Source organism: Rhipicephalus microplus, chromosome 4, assembly GCF_043290135.1.
Source record: "Rhipicephalus microplus isolate Deutch F79 chromosome 4, USDA_Rmic, whole genome shotgun sequence".
Classification (NCBI taxonomy): Eukaryota; Metazoa; Arthropoda; class Arachnida; order Ixodida; family Ixodidae; genus Rhipicephalus; species Rhipicephalus microplus.
In genome coordinates, this window is record NC_134703.1 from 88,676,869 (window position 1) to 88,692,713 (window position 15,845).

The 15,845-nt window shown below is 48.2% G+C and overlaps 1 protein-coding gene across 3 annotated transcripts in view; it reads left to right on the forward strand.

Annotated features, from left to right (window-relative positions):
* ics (ras suppressor protein 1) overlaps positions 1-15,845 on the forward strand; it is a 48,488-nt gene that overhangs the window by 12,049 nt on the left and 20,594 nt on the right. For all 3 annotated transcript variants that reach the window (XR_005109929.2, XM_037423230.2, XM_075893300.1), the window contains exons 5-7: positions 334-452; positions 11,499-11,581; positions 15,722-15,836. Coding sequence is in view for 2 of the 3 variants with exons in the window: in XM_037423230.2 (XP_037279127.1) it covers positions 334-452; positions 11,499-11,581; positions 15,722-15,836 (317 nt within the window). In the remaining variant the exon portion in view is untranslated. The remainder of the gene's footprint in view (positions 1-333; positions 453-11,498; positions 11,582-15,721; positions 15,837-15,845) is intronic.

The window sequence follows — 15,845 nt, forward strand, 5'->3', positions numbered from 1 at the left end:
TTCTAGCAGAATAGAATAACTACACGCAAAGTATTGTAAGCTGCTTGGAGCCTGAAGGATAGACTTTCCACTTCCGCCTTCCTTCAGGAGTGCAGGTTGTATTCTGATCCCTTATTTGAAGGCGTTTCTCCACACTAGGGTAGAGGGCTCTATCGCGGAGTCTGACGGCTGCTTTGGCTCTGTCTTAATGATTCCGTATCAAAGGGTTATGCTTATCTGTACTTTCGTAAAACACTGTCAGATCAGTGGCAAGCATATACTATGTGTGGGATACAGGAAATCGCACTTAGCTTGGTGTAATGTGTATGCATTATCGTCCTGCTCCGTTTCCAGCATAAACCGGCTCAGCAGCCTGCCCCGGGGGTTTGGTGCCTTCCCCGTGCTCGAGGTGCTCGACCTCACATACAACAACCTGAACGAGCAGTCCCTGTCCAACAACTTTTTCATTATGGGTAAGCAAGCATTACAGGTTTCTCTTTTCACCTATTTGTTGTCACTTTTGTATCAGCAGTATTATGTAGGACAACATTGACACTGTTCTTACGAAAAACCAAAGTAAAGAAGCCCTTGCTGATTGGTGGATCAACAATGACCACACAGAAGCCAGGGAGCTCATCAAGAAAGCACCTGGTTTTCACTGCACATGCAGCAGTAGCAGCAAATGCTGGACCAGTGGCCTTGTGGAGTCTGTTGTAAAGTCTCTCTTAGGGCGACTACTAGAAGTACAGTAGGAACGTACCTATTGCACCATGAATCATCAGAATTTTGGTAAATAGGGAAGTAGCCAGGGTATCGTTATTCATCATTGTGTAAAGAAGTTAAGATCCCTTGCTCGGCACGAAGCCTGTGTCAGTTTGGGAAGGACTTCCAAGCACTGCTGTTGCTCTGAGGTACAATACTGAAATGCTATGCATAGAGCCTGGGCTCAAATACCGCTTCATGAGAGATATATTTTTCTAATAATGCATGATAGCAGTTACGGACTGCGGCGATGGGGAAAAACAACCATGCCACCAAAATTTGCTGCTGTGGTCTCTGTATAAGAGGCGTTTGGGTTGTTAGCATCAGTAGGGTTCAAGATGTCCATGCGCGCACAGTTACACAGTATAGATTGCTTATATAACATACATTGCCAGAGTTGCAAATATCCACACTATAAGGGTTACTGCACTATAACCAAAACAACCTTTTTCAAAAGCTGCAATAGTACAAAATGCGTAGGGCATGTAGCGGCTCATGTCTAAGATTCAAGGTATGCAGTGCAGGTTGATTTCAATTAGAATTTCAGAATGTTGAAAAATGAGCATCGTTAAAGGACCACTCACCAGGTTTGACAATTTCGAGCTGACAAGCGCAATGCGTAGATGAGGCGTTTTTGATAAGATTAGTTTGCCATTCTGGCGCCCGGGGGCGTTGATGTTGCAAGGAAATAAATACGGCGCACATGACCAGCCAGTCAGTGTGGAACCCGCCTACGTGCGTGTGTGTGATTCGGTCCAGCGACCGGCATGGCCCAGGACTATCCGGTTATCACAAGTGGCGACGAGGTCGACTGACGAACCGGACGGGCACAGCACAATCACACGTCGTCATGCCTGTCGTCGGGAAGCTGGATCCATTTGACCCGAGTACATCGGAGTGGGCGGAATACCGTGAGCGGGCCGAGCTGTACTTTATCGCGAACGACATCCCGAGCGACAAGCAGACAGCCGTATTTTTGACATGCTGCGGTCCAGAGACTTATTCTCTGCTACGAGGCCTCCTAGCACCAAGCAGGCCCGCCCAAGCAGGACTGACCGAAATTTTTACCACACTTGGCAAGCACTACGCCCCTTGCGTATCAGAAGTAGTGGCAAGTTTCAAGTTTTTCTCAAGACATCGAAAAGAGGGGGAGACTGTTAGTGACTACATTGCCTCGTTGAAGAAATTAGCCGAAGACTGTGATTTCGCAACATTTCGAGAGCGCATGTTGCGCGACCAGATAGTCAGCGGAATCAATGACGTAACCATGCAAACACGGCTGCTGGAAACGACATGTTTAACCTTCGAAACTGCAAAGGACACCGTCGTAGCTATGGAGGCTGCCCGTAAATATTCACGCACATTGAGCTGTCAGCAAGCACAGCTACTATCTCACGAAGCTCCGGAGCAAGCGAACGTTGTCACCTCGGGGAAGAATGATAGCTGTTGCTTCCGTTGGGGGGAGGTCATTCTGCGCGTCGGTGTAAGCACGGCAGCACGATTTGTCACAACTGCCGCCAAAAAGGGCACCTTGCAAGAGTTTGCAGAGTTCAGCCGGGAAATAGAAATTTCGACTGGAGCCAGTCTAGTCGCGTGAACAACCTGGGCGACCTGCCTGTCTCTGCTGAAGAGCCCGAAGTTTTCGACTTGTGGACGCTTCACACAGCTAGTTCGGAGCCAATGCGCATAGCAGTTGAAGTTAATGGCATAATGCTCAATATGGAGTTGGACACCGGCGCTAGTGTGTCGACCATTGATGATGGCAAGTTTGCCGAGCTTTTTCCGTCGGTGCCGTTGGAGCCATCGAGTGTGCAGCTGAGAAGTTTTTTCAGCGACATGAAACGCGTCCAGGGAAAGCTCGAAGCAACGGTCAAACTTGGCGACAAGGAGCGCCAGCTACCACTATTTGTCGTGAAAGGGGCGTGTCCTACGCTGTTTGGACGAAGCTGGATGAAGGCCTTCAAGCTAGGCATCGCTCAGACGGAGGGAGTCAACGTCGTGAAGTCTACGGAAGACCTGGTAAGCCAATATCACGAAGTTTTTTCGGAGCAGCTTGGCACGTTTCACGGCGTTACAGCGTCTATATCCGTACAAAAGGGTGCGAAGCCACGTTTTGTCAAGGCACGTCCGATACCATTTGCTTTGCGCGATAGGGTTTTTGAAGAACTGCAGAGGATGGAACGGGAAGGCGTTATCAAACCGGTGAAAACTTCTCAGTGGGCCGCGCCCATCGTTCCTGTATTGAAGCGCCACGACCGGGTTCGGGTCTGCGGTGATTTTAAGACTACCATAAACCCGGTGACAGTCGTGGAGTCCTACTCTAATCCTAGGATTGAGGAACTTTTTGCGCGACTTACAGGGGGCAAGAAGTTCACAAAGCTTAACTTGCAAGATGCCTACCAGCAGGTTCCACTCGATGAGGAGTGCCAAGAGCTAGTCACCATTAACACTCCGAAGGGGTTATACCAATTCACAAGGCTGTCGTTCGGGGTTTCATCAGCTCCGGCTACATTTCAGCGAGAGATGGAAAATCTGTTGCACGACCTTGACCATGTCGTAGTGTACTTTGATGATATTCTGGTCACAGGAATTAGTGACAAAGAGCATTGGGAAAATTTGGGCCGTGTGTTGGATCGCCTGAAGACCGCGGGACTGCGACTGAAGTTATCCAAATGCGAATTCATGAAACCAGAAGTCCAGTACTTGGGCCATATCATTAGTGCGGCTGGGCTGCGTCCAAACCCGGCTAAAACTGAAGCAGTGCTGGAAGCCCCCGAACCCCGAGCGGTCAAGGAACTTCAGAGTTACCTCAGGTTGGTTAATTTTTACAGGTTTTTGCCGAACCTTTCTGCCGTATTACAGCCGCTCAATAGTTTGTTGACGTCGGGAACACAATGGCGCTGGGAAACTGATGAAAAGCAGGCATTTCGGAGAAGCAAGAAGCCATTGGCCTCTGCTGCTATATTGGCACACTTTGACCCAGGAAAGCCAACTGTGCTTGTCACTGATGCATCTCCCTTCGGGATTGGAGCAGTACTGGCGCAACGAGAGTCATCTGCAGAAGAGCGCCCCATTGGTTTTGCCTCCCGCAGCCTGGCAACCGCGGAGAAAAACTACAGCCAATTAGATAAGGAGGCATTGAGCCTTGTATTTGGCGTTACAAAGTTCAGGCAGTACTTATAGGGCCGGCAATTCGAAGCCGTCACAGATCACAAACCGCTGCTCGGCCTGCTCGCAGCAGACAAACCAGTTCCCGAATCCTGTTCTCAGAGAGTGCTAAGGTGGGCCTTGCTGTTGTCGAGGTACAGTTACCACCTGAAGTATAGGCCGGGTTCACAAATTGCTCATGCCGATGGGTTAAGCCGGCTACCTCTGCCAACTGCCGAATTCGTTGTTTACTGCCCTGCCGAAGTGTTAATGCTGGAAGGAGTATACCCAGGGGTTTTGTCGTCAAATGCTGTTGCGGCAGCCATCTCCAGAGACCTGGGCTGTCACAAGTAAGAGCAGCGTTGTGGTCAGGCGGCCAGATAAACCTAGGGTCAGAGGGAAGACCCTACGAGACGCGCTTTCATGAGATGAGCGTGCAAGGGAACTGTCTATTGTGGGGCAACAGAGTCATTGTTCCAAAATCCTTGCAAAAGGAAGTCCTCCAGCTGCTGCATGAGAGTCATCCAGGACTGTCCAAAATGAAGGCAGTTGCGCGTAGCCATGTGGGGTGGCCTAGCCTGGATAACAATATAGCGATAACCATTCAAAGGTGCCGTATTTGCCAGGAGCATCAAAGAGTGTCACGACCAGTGCCTGTCATGCCCTGCCCGTTCCCGGAAAAACCGTGGTCACGGCTGCATGTGGACTATGCCGGTCCTTACAGGAACACCAATTTTTTTATCGCAATCGATGCGTTTTCGAAGTGGATTGAAGTGTTCCCGGTCTCTACACTTTTGGCCGAAGCAACTATTTCCTGCATGCGCATTATGTTCGCAAACCAAGGTCTTCCAGATGTGGTCGTGTCGGATAATGGGCTAGCATTTACCAGTGAGCTTTACTCCTCATTCCTCAAGAAAAACGGGGTGAGGCGAATGCTGGTGCCACCTTATCATCCAGCGTCAAACGGTGCTGCAGAGTGGGCCGTGCAGACTGTCAAAAACAAGTTACGGAAGGCTGGCCCTGGAGGTATTCGCACTCAAATTGCCCGCATGCTCCTGACATACAGGTCAACGCCTCACGAGGTCATGGGTTGCTGTCCTTCGGAGCTGTTGTTGGAGCGGAAGCTGAGGACTGCGTTGGACCTGCTACACCCAGACCTCAGGACCAAGGTGCTACAGAAGCAACTTAAGCAGAAAATCAAATGCGACCAAGGAACAAGACCCAGGGTTTTAGGCCACCCGGGTGACCAGGTGTTCGCAAGGAACTTCCGTCCAGGACCTGCGTGGCTCCCGGCAGTCGTCACCGAACAACGCACTTCGTCCATGGATGTTCTACTGGAAGATGGACGACGGTTAACTCGTCATCTGGATAACATCCGCCAGGCCCCTGAGAAACTGAGTGCAGACAACCAAAAGTCAGGCAGCCCAGTATCTACCGGTCTTGCTCCAAGCTTGGACGTGGGTCAGACGCAGCTAACTGTTCTTGCTCCAGGCTTGGATGTAGGTCAGAGGCAGCTATCTCCGGATCGTCTTCACGACACAGAGTCTAGGCAAGATCCCAGGGAAGACGTGGTGAGGGAACCGGAACTTGCTGTCACAGCACCCAGTACTCCTGTCCTGCGTCGAAGTACCAGAATTCTACGACCAGTATCGGGCTATGCACCTTAAACAATGGTTTGCAACCAATAATAAAGGGGGGAGGGATGCGATAAGATTAGTTTGCCGTTTCGGCACCCGGGGGCGTCGATGTTGCAAGAAAATAAATGCGGCGCACATGACCAGCCAGTCAGTGTGGAACCTGCCAACGTGCGTGTGTGTGATTCGGTCCAGCGACCGGCATGGCCCAGGACTATCCGGTTATCACAGCGTTCATGATCACGTCTGCCAAAATTTGCAATGCTACGCGCTGCAAAAATATGTCAAATTTCAAGATGAACGCTGCTCCCCCTTCTTTCCGCCAGTGCGCGCCTAGAGAATGAGGGCATGACGTGCGCGTATGAATGGCCCTATGTACACGGCAATGCAGTGATGTTGGTCCTCTACGTAGACGACTCTGCTCTGACGTTGCAAACAGTGGCACGTGACATGGTGAAAATTATTTAACATGGCATGCGTACTAGTGGCTAAGGTGCTCGGCTGCTGGCCCGCAGGTCGCGAGTTCGCATCCCGGCTGCTGCGGCTGCATTTCCGATGGAGGCGGAAATGTTGTTGGCCCGTGTGCTCAGATATGGGTGCACGTTAAAGAACCCCAGGTGGTCGAAATTTCCGGAGCCCTCCACTACGGCGTCGCTCATAATCAAATGGTGGTTTTGGGACGCTAAACCCCACATATCAATCAAATCAGTGGCATGCGTAGTTTATGTAATTTGTTGCTTGAGAAAATTAATAAAACTCTAGATAAATAATGAGACGTAGTAAAGGAATGTGAGCGTCTTTTGTCCATTTTTCTCCCGTGAATTGCAACAAGATACAGGGCTAATGTATCGGCGTTTTGCCTGCGTTCGTGCCCCGCGGTCAGCGCATCAAGCAGACGACCGCTGTGGAGCGCTCCTACGCGTTCGCGCACTCATTGTGCTCATCTATTCTACCGCGTCTAAGCCAGCCTTTCCAAACCATCCTGCAGAAACAGGAAGAAGACCACAAAATAACGCTGGTGAATAAAGCAACACCGCCCGCATGCTCAGGGGTTGGACTTGTTTGGGCACGTCAGGCGCATGTGACCTCTTGGTTGGATGGCGGAGAGGGTGGGGAAGAGATTTGGCTTGCGAAGGCTTGCGAAGGAGCGGCAAGGGTTTTGAGCTCGCCTCCTATCATCCTCGTTTTGCACCGTTTCGGAAAACCTGTTTTCTCCGCTCCTGATGAACCGATTCAAAAAATTTTTGTGGCAAAATGTTTCTCGTCGGGCACCCAACAACCACTGTCTAACTGAAATTTGCTATGGGGCCTGGTAATGGCTCTTTAACAGAATCAATGCAAGAAAAAAAAAACTAACAAAACAAAGTGTCATCGTGAAAAATTTCACCCGACTATGTTTCAGACCACCTTGATTGTGTGCATTACACAAAAACTGTCGAAGCACTGCTGAAATTCCGCGTGCTGAATTACACCGATCTTTTGATTTTGCGGGTGCGCACGCGATGTCCAAGACATATCAATCAAATCACAAACCACCATTCAAGTGTTAGACGTGCCATGCATGCCCTCGTTTTCATTAATGGTACAATTTCAGTCAATGCATGTGCGGCCACCGCAAAGAGTGCAAGTCTTTGAACAAGTTGGTGGTTCATTATATACTGAGAACAGAGCAGCAAGGGCTCCTTGTTGCGCTGTTGTCAGTATAACGCACCACAAAGAGTTTCGTTGCTTCCGTACCAGACCACTACTTTGATCGCCCATGACCGATTTCGAAAAGGCAGTGAATGGTGATTAGGCTTTGCCTGCTTGTTGGCATATTGTAATAGGAAATATATTTGAGACAACACGAAGATCGAGCGTTCAGAGAAGAGAAGTGTGTATGAGAAGTGTGTATGATGGAGAAGAGAAGAGAAGAGAAGTGTTTAGAGAAGTGTGTATGATATTGTCGCGACGTGAAGACAGAGCTCGTATTTGAAGATGCTGAAAAAACAGCAGCGGGTCGGTCTTTTTATTAACCGCGCGCACCAGAGAGTTCCTCGTCTTTCTCGTTGTTGCGTTCTGCATAATAGTGTGCAGATGCGCGTATGCGCTGTCGCATTCGTCTTTTTCACGGTACGCACATGACATTTGCCTCCCTCCAAAAATGGCATTGTCCTGATGCACAGCCACGGCGCTCTACTTATAAAACATGCGTTCTGCATAATAGTGTGCAGATGCGCATATGCGCTGTCGCCTTCGTCTTTTTCACGGTACGCACATGACATTTGCCTCCCCCCAAAAATGGCATTGTCCCGATGCACAGCCACGGAGCTCTACTTATAAAACACACATATACACCGGCACCCACAGGACAAACGAGAGTTAGCTGGACAAGTAGGGTTTCATTCGGATGACATGCACGATCTCGTGCGAGCGGTTTTGGCGACTGGAGCTGCAATCGCCGTCGGGAATAACTTCGTAGTTGATATCGTTCAATCGTCGGGTGACTCGATATGGGCCAAAGTATCGTCGTAATAGCTTCTCTGAAAGTACGCGTCGACGTATTGGAATCCAGACCCATACCTTGTCGCCTGGTTTGTAGGTTACCAATTTATGGCATAGGTCGTATCGTTTCGCATCTTTGTGTTCCTGGTGACAAATACGCACGCAGGCTAGCTGTCGGGCTTCTTCGGCGCGCTGACCAAATTCTTCGGCGTCAGCATGAGTGTCATCACACTCGTGCGGCAGCATAGTGTCCAACGTTGTAGTGACTTCACGCCCGTATATTAAACTAAATGGCGTCATTCCGGTAGTTTCCTGCCGGGCAGTATTATAGGCGAAGGTCACATAAGGCAAGATTTCGTCCCAGTTCTTGTGTTCTGTGTTGACGTACATGCAGAGCATGTCTGCGAGGGTCTTATTAAGCTGCTCTGTTAGTCCGTTCGTTTGTGGGTGGTACACCGTTGTTCTCCGGTGAGCTGTACCGCTGAGCCTGAGAACCGACTCCAAAAGTTCTGCCACGAACGCAGTTCTTCTATCCGTGATGAGAACTGTTGGAGCACCGTGCCGAAGGACGACGTTTTCTATGAAGAAATGAGCCGCTTCTGCTGCTGTGGCCCTCGGCATGGCTTTAGTTTCTGCATAGCGAGACAAGTAATCGGTGGCGACAATGATCCATCTGTTCCCTGTGGTAGAAGTTGGGAATGGGTTCAGGAAATCCATTCCGATTTGGTCGAATGGCTTTGCTGGTACTTGGACGGAATGTAATAAGCCTGCCGGGTGGTGCTTTGTGTCTTTGACAGTCGACACATGTTTGGACGTGATCTTTTCCAGCAGCAGGTAGGTTCGGCCTGTAGTAACTGTTTTGCAGACGGGACAATGTTCGAGTGTAACCGAGATGACCGGAGGTGACTTCGTCATGGCAGGCTTCCAGAATTTCTTTTCACAGTGATGCAGGGATGACGAGCAAGTATGGGCTGCCGGTGAGAGAAAAGTTTTTCTTGTATAGGACGTTGTAGATGGCACTCCTCTCGCAAAAACTCCTGGCACGTCTTCACGTCGTCCTGCTAAGAAGTCGATAAGCCGAAACGGGTCAGGGTCACTGCGCTGCTCTTGTGAAATAGTGGCCGCGTTGATGACTCCCAAGAATGCGGCGTCCATAGACTCCTCATTAATAGCAGCAGGTTCAACGGGTGACCGCGAGAGACAGTCTGTGTCGGAGTGCTTCCTGTCTGATTTATAAATAATGGTCATATCAAACTCCTGAAGCCGAAGGCTCCAGCGTGCTAAACGGCCGGATGGTGGGTCTTTCAAGTTAGTGAGCCAGCAAAGCGAGTGGTGATCACTGACGACCTTGAATGAGCGGCCGTACAGATACGGTCGAAATTTGAGAACTGCCCAAACCACGGCGAGGCACTCTTTCTCGGTATTAGAGTAGTTCTCTTCCGTGCGAGAGAGAGCTCTGCTGGCATAGGCTATCACTTTCTCGGAGTTATATTGCCTTATTATTGTACGGCGCCCAGGCCCACATTGCTTGCATCGGTGTGAAGTGCTGGTGGCGCTTCCTGGTCAAAGTGCGCAAGAACCGGAGGTGTTTGGAGGTGTTAAAAGGCGTTGGCGTAATTCGTTGAACGCTGTTTGTTACTTTTCGCTCCGAAGAAAGGGGACATCCTCTCGTGTGAGCCGCGTCAAAAGCGCCGCAGTAGACGGAAAGTTGGCAATGAATCGTTGGTAATAAGCGCAGAGGTCTAAGAAGCGTCTCACTGCTCTTTTTGTCATGCGGTGCAGGAAACTTTGCGACAGCGTCGATTTTGCCCGGGTCAGGTCGAACACCTTCGTGGCTGACCACGTGGTCTAAGAAGCAAAGTTCGCTGAAACCGAAATGGCGCTTCTCTGGTTTTAAAGTCAGGCCAGCCGAACGTATGGCTTGTAGAACTGCAAATAATCGACTTAGGTGTTCTTCGAATGTAGCTGAGAAGACGATAACGTCGTCTAGATAGACCAAGCATGTCTGCCACTTCAGTCTTGATAGCACAGTGTCCATTAAATGCTGAAAAGTGGCTGGCGCCGAGCATAACCCGAATGGAAGCACTTTAAATTCATAAAGACCATCGGGCGTCATGAAAGCAGTTTTCTCACAATCTCTCTCGTCGACCTGTATTTGCCAATAGCCACTTCGCAGGTCCATCGATGAGAAATAGCGTGCATGCCGCAGCCGATCAAGAGGATCATCTATGCGTGGCAGTGGGTAGACGTCTTTCTTCGTTACTTGGTTTACCTTCTGGTAATCTATACAGAAACGCAAGCTGCCGTCTTTCTTTTTAACCAATACCACGGGGGATGCCCAGGGACTTTGGAAGGCTGTATTACGTCATCTTCGAGCATCTTCTGAACTTTCTTTTGGATCTCGTCATGTTCTTTCGGAGCCACACGGTATGGCTTTTGACGGATCGGTCTCATATTTTCTTCAACGATGATTCCGTGCCGGGTCAGTGGTGTTTGCTTGACTTTCGACGTGCACGAAAAACAATTTTTGAACTGGTGTATCAGCTCTAGTAGGCGCTGTTTATCCAAGGGTGACAGGATAGAGCAAATGTTGACAGACAAAGGTGTCGAGGCTGGGACGGTCGCGTCGTCCGGTTGCTCGAACTGGTCGAGCCAGTCCTCGACATCTTCATACAGTTCTCCACGGAAGACTTCGGGAACACGAGGAGTCTAGAAAGTTACCTGGTAAGGATGAGTCGTCTGGGCCGGAGGAAAATTCGCAGACGTTGAAGGGGCCTGCATGTTGGTAAATGGAGATGCAGTCAAGCGTTCTGGACTTAGGCCTAGTAGACGCCGGCTGAATCGGTGTACTGGAGTCGTAACAAGATGTTGAGGCTCCGGACTAGGTGTACGGTCCCGAACAACACTTTCTTGCATCAGGTTGCAGGCCCCAGCACCTCCACCTGTGTCGAGACGAGAAGACAGAGGTCGTATTTGAAGACGCTGAGAAAACAGCAGCAGGTCGGTCTTTTTATTAACCGCGTGCACCAGAGAGTTCCTCCTCGTCTTTCTCGTTGTTGCATTTTGCATAAAAGCATGCAGATGCGCGTATGTGCTGTTGCCTTCGTCTTTTTCGCGGTACGCGCGTGACAATATGAAGTTTAGTTTTGCGGCCAACAGATCAACTGCAACAAAGCTGAAAGCTTGCGTCTTAAAGCCATAAAGCTTTTGAATTTGTGGACAAGGTTGCAAGCGTGATATCTTTTGCGCTCTGCGATGACACTTGTTCTGACAAAAAATGATTGCACATTCCATACGGAGCGCATGGCCAGCAAGTGGCCGGAGCCGTGCCGTTACCTAGGCAGCTAGCCTCCTCCCTCTCTCAATGCACCCGTGATAACCGCATCGCAATGCTACCACGGTCTTCTTTACTTTCTTTCTCTTCTCTCTGCTCTGCATTGATGCAGTGTGCATTTGTGCTGATGTCCTAATTTTGTCGGCATTTGCTTGCAGATACTCTGCGGGCCTTGTACTTAGGTGACAATGAGTTTGAGAAGCTTCCTCCAGCCATTGGACAACTCAAGAATTTGCAAATTGTAAGTACCTTTTGAACAGGACAATTTCTTATTTATATGTTAACTGGTACCACTTGCAGCTTCTTTTTTTCATCAACATTTTGTCATTGAGTTCCTTACTTGAGCCTAGTTGGGAAATGCTGCCGATCAGTAGTCGGGACTCCTAACACACCAATCAAACATTATAGCGAAGCGCGAAGCCAGGAATCGCCCCGCCGCGTCAGTCTGGTGGCTAAGGAGCTCGGCTGCTGACCCGTAGGTTGCGGGATCGAATCTCGGCTGCGGCGGCTGCATTTTCGATGGAGGCGATAATGCGCTAGGCCCGTGTGCTCAGATTTAGGTGCACGTGAAAGAACCCCAGGTGGTCGAAATTTCCGGAGCCCCCCACTACGGCGCCTCCCATAATCATATGGTGGTTTTGGGATGTTAAACCCCACATATTAAATCAAAATGAGGCCAGGAATTAACACTTAGTTATTAGAGTCCACTGGAAATTTTCTCTTATTTCTACAAACGATGCTATATATTCAAATTACTGTGCCATATACCCACATTCACGGCCATTGGCTGATTTGAGCATTGCTAGCTTCATAGTTACTAAGGCCGCCACGTACTCGAAGGTATGCTCGCGATCGCACTGGAAGTAAGCCGCGCACTCGAAGAAAAAAGTACCTACAGTCATGACGTGCGTGTGACATAGCTTCTCTACCCCGCGCCATCTCGGCCCGTTTAGCTTCCAACGTGTTTGTTTGGACGACCGACGAGAGAGAGCAATTACGGGGTACGACAAATCTCTCAACTCTGCTTGTACTTGATGGATTCAAAAAAGTTTTGCAGTTGGATAACAAACTTCTTTAATGGAGCCATATTATGGTTCTTTGGAAAGTGTTGCAGTGTTCTTTTAAAAGAAGATTCCACTCTAAATTTTCATGTGCCTGAAGAGATCACCTGCCAACTTTCGTATTGCTTAGTTTATTTTATTGCCATAGAAAGTTATACCTGTGTCACATAAGCACTTTTAAAAGGACATCTTGTCTACGGCCATCGAAACGCTGTGACTATTTCTCCAGATTGAAATTGTTGCATTAATATATGGCAGTTTTAAATGGCCGCTAAGTGGTTCAAAGTGGTTGAGGTGTTTTCTGCGGAAAATGTTTAACACTGGGGAATATTTGTTTTTGTATTTATGCCACCAAAACTTGTGTAATATAAATCTGCCTAAAAGCACAAATATGTCTACATTTTCTGTTTATCTACTTCAATACATTGTTTGTTCATGGTTATAAATTCATAATTAGTTTTTCAGTTCTTGAGCAGGGAAACTGTGGCAAGTCAGACACGCTGTGACAGTGCAATGAAGACAAGCATGTTGTTAAAAGTATATGCAGTTCCCGCATTTGAAGGGGCAGAAATACTTGACTAAATTACAGTAAACCATCGTCATAACGAAGTCAGCAGGACGGCAAAAAGTTCGGTATGAGTGACTGCCCCATGAAATCTCAGCAAGTGCAGCTAAATTAGCCATGAGGACTTCCCTGAAGTGGTACTCGGTGAAGCAAACCTTTATTCACGCACACAAAAGTCAGTCAGCTGGCTTTGTTGGTTGCTTCGGCTGAGCGCGAAGATTGCCTGCCCTAGTTTGTTCAGGCAAATTATCAGTTCGTGGTCGCCGCCTGCACACTCCACTCAAGATCTCAACATTTGTAGATATCTTGAGCATCATTACATACCATTTCACTCCTTAAGAAAATTACAACACAGTTACCTTTCCTCTGCATGCTTCGCTTAACATCGATTCCCAAGTACGTGGTATCTGCAGAATTTTTTCTTTACTTCCCATCTTTTTATTGCCCATCATAGTCTCCACTTTTTCTTTCTGCCACACATCTCATTCCCGTCGGCTGTCATTGCCGCGAGCTGCAATTCTACCACCACAACCGCAGGCCATACACAGCCAGACTTCACTCCCTGATCTAACTGATGCTTTTGGCTATTGGCGACAAGCAACCCACTCTCCTGGTTTTGCTCTTTGGTGTTGAGGATCACACTCCGGATGCCCAACACATAGCTTGATTGATTGATTTGTGGGGCCTAACGTTCCAAAACTACCATATGATTATGAGAGACGCCGTAGTGGAGGGCTCCGGAAATTTCGACCACCTGGGGTTCTTCAACGTGCACCCAAATCTGAGCACACGGGCCTACAACATTTCCGCCTTCATCGGAAATGCAGCCGCCGCAGCCGGGATTGGAGCCCGCGACCTGCGGGTCAGCAGCCGAGTACCTTAGCCACTAGACCACCGCGGCGGGGCGCCCAACACACAGCGTTCTGCAGAGATCAGTAAGGATGCCGCCAGTTGTTTTGAAAGATTGAAGGCGGTGGTTACATGAATATGACAATATAGCCCTCTTCAGGGAGCAGTGAGGACGGTGTCTCACTTGCTTACTGGTTTGGTTCATTTTCACAGATTTATTGCAAGGCGGTGATCATAACAGCGGAAGAAGGGTGGGGCAAAGAACCGTCTTGTTTTGAGTGCGAAAACATAGTGCACGTTGAAGACAGTTGCTTTTTGAGGAGTTGACAAGACAGCTTCATGTAAGGCTACTCAGCGTGGTGTTTTTTTTTGCTAGAAACAGCAGGAGTGCATTTTTCGTTGTCTTTTAAATTGCATTTTATGATAAATGAAGTTTGCAGGAGGCTTGCCAGATTTACTCAATGGCCCCGGCTCATATGCACTTTATATAGGCTTGGAGTATAAATATCTGCCACTATTTCCTCCTTTATGGGGGTATTATATTTTGCAGTTGCTCTTTGAAGTGCCAAAATGAGATAGTAGTGTGGTTAGCACTGTGTACATGAGAGAGCCAACTATGGACTCGAATTAAATTTTATATTGCCCTACAGTTATTTTACAAAAGTGTTATAAATGTAATTAACCAAAAGAATACACAGAACTGGTGAAAGTTGTGACACTGAAAAAAATTTTCAAAACACGCACTTGAAAATTTTTTGGTGGGGCAAATATCTACTCAATAACCAAAGATAGGACAATGCTTTGTTTATGCTCAAGGCATATTTGGCTAAAACGGGCCAGGTCGGGCTGGGCCCAATCCTTTCAGGCTTGGGCGGGCTGCAGCATGAATTTTTTTTTTGGGCCGGGCTGAGCCCGGGCCGGTAAAATTGACTCCTGCAGTGCTCTAATTCAAAGTTCCTGAAGAATAATCAATGTCAGACTGGCAGTGGCCTCGTTAATTTTTTATATGCTTTGCCCTATCACACTCTCTCATTACAGTGAAGTTGTAATTCAGACTTGGTCACAAATCTATTGGCCCGAGAAAACGCTGGTTCCAACATGTAGATGCTCTGCGCTGTTACAATAGCCCCTTCATATTTTTCAATATGCTTCACCACATCACATTCTGGTATTGCGGCAAAGCTGCTTGTAGAGCTCCTTTATGGCCGTTAATTGATCGACTCGCGAAAGGGCTGGTTTGAACCTAAGTGGCAGAGGTTGGGGCTTTCATTGTAATGCCATTTCAGACCGGAAAATCAGATGAACATCGTCAGCATACGAAATTTTAGATAACCCTATACATTGATGATACAGAGCAGATTAGCAACTCTGAATTGAAGGAGCATGCACTTGTCCACCAAATCAGTTGGCCTCCTCTGAAGTTGAAGAGGAAAGAGGTGGAGGAAACAGCATCTTTTCCTTTCACATGTAAATTGTCGTTAACACCAAATGGGTGGCACCACATCATATAAAAAAATGCAATTCCGTTTCTGCGCTGCCCCATCAGCGATAAAACAACTAGGGAACAGCATCCCTCCATCACTTCACTAACATAGCCAAAAGCGACACTTCCATGTTGCTATTCCTTAAGAATGTGCTTCGTGATCCTCTGCAACCGTTTTTTTTTGCAATTTCACACTGAAGTATTCGAAAAATATTGAACAGATAATCTGACAACTATTCGAAAAACATTAGATTCGATTCACACTCAAAGGTTAATATTTGAGTTCACTTCGCAGCCAAAATTTGCTATTCGCACAGCTCTAGAAATATTATTTTATGGTAGTTCGACTTCATGCATAGTGACCGTTGTGTTCCACAAATTTCTCTGTAGAACTGTACAGCACGCTGATTCTTCTCCTTTCAGCTCTCTGTGCGGGAAAACGAGCTCGTGGAGCTTCCCAAGGAACTGGGCCAGCTGACCAGGTTGAGGGAGCTGCATATTCAAGGCAACAGGCTGACGCTGCTTCCCCCGGAGCTAGGTAGGTGCC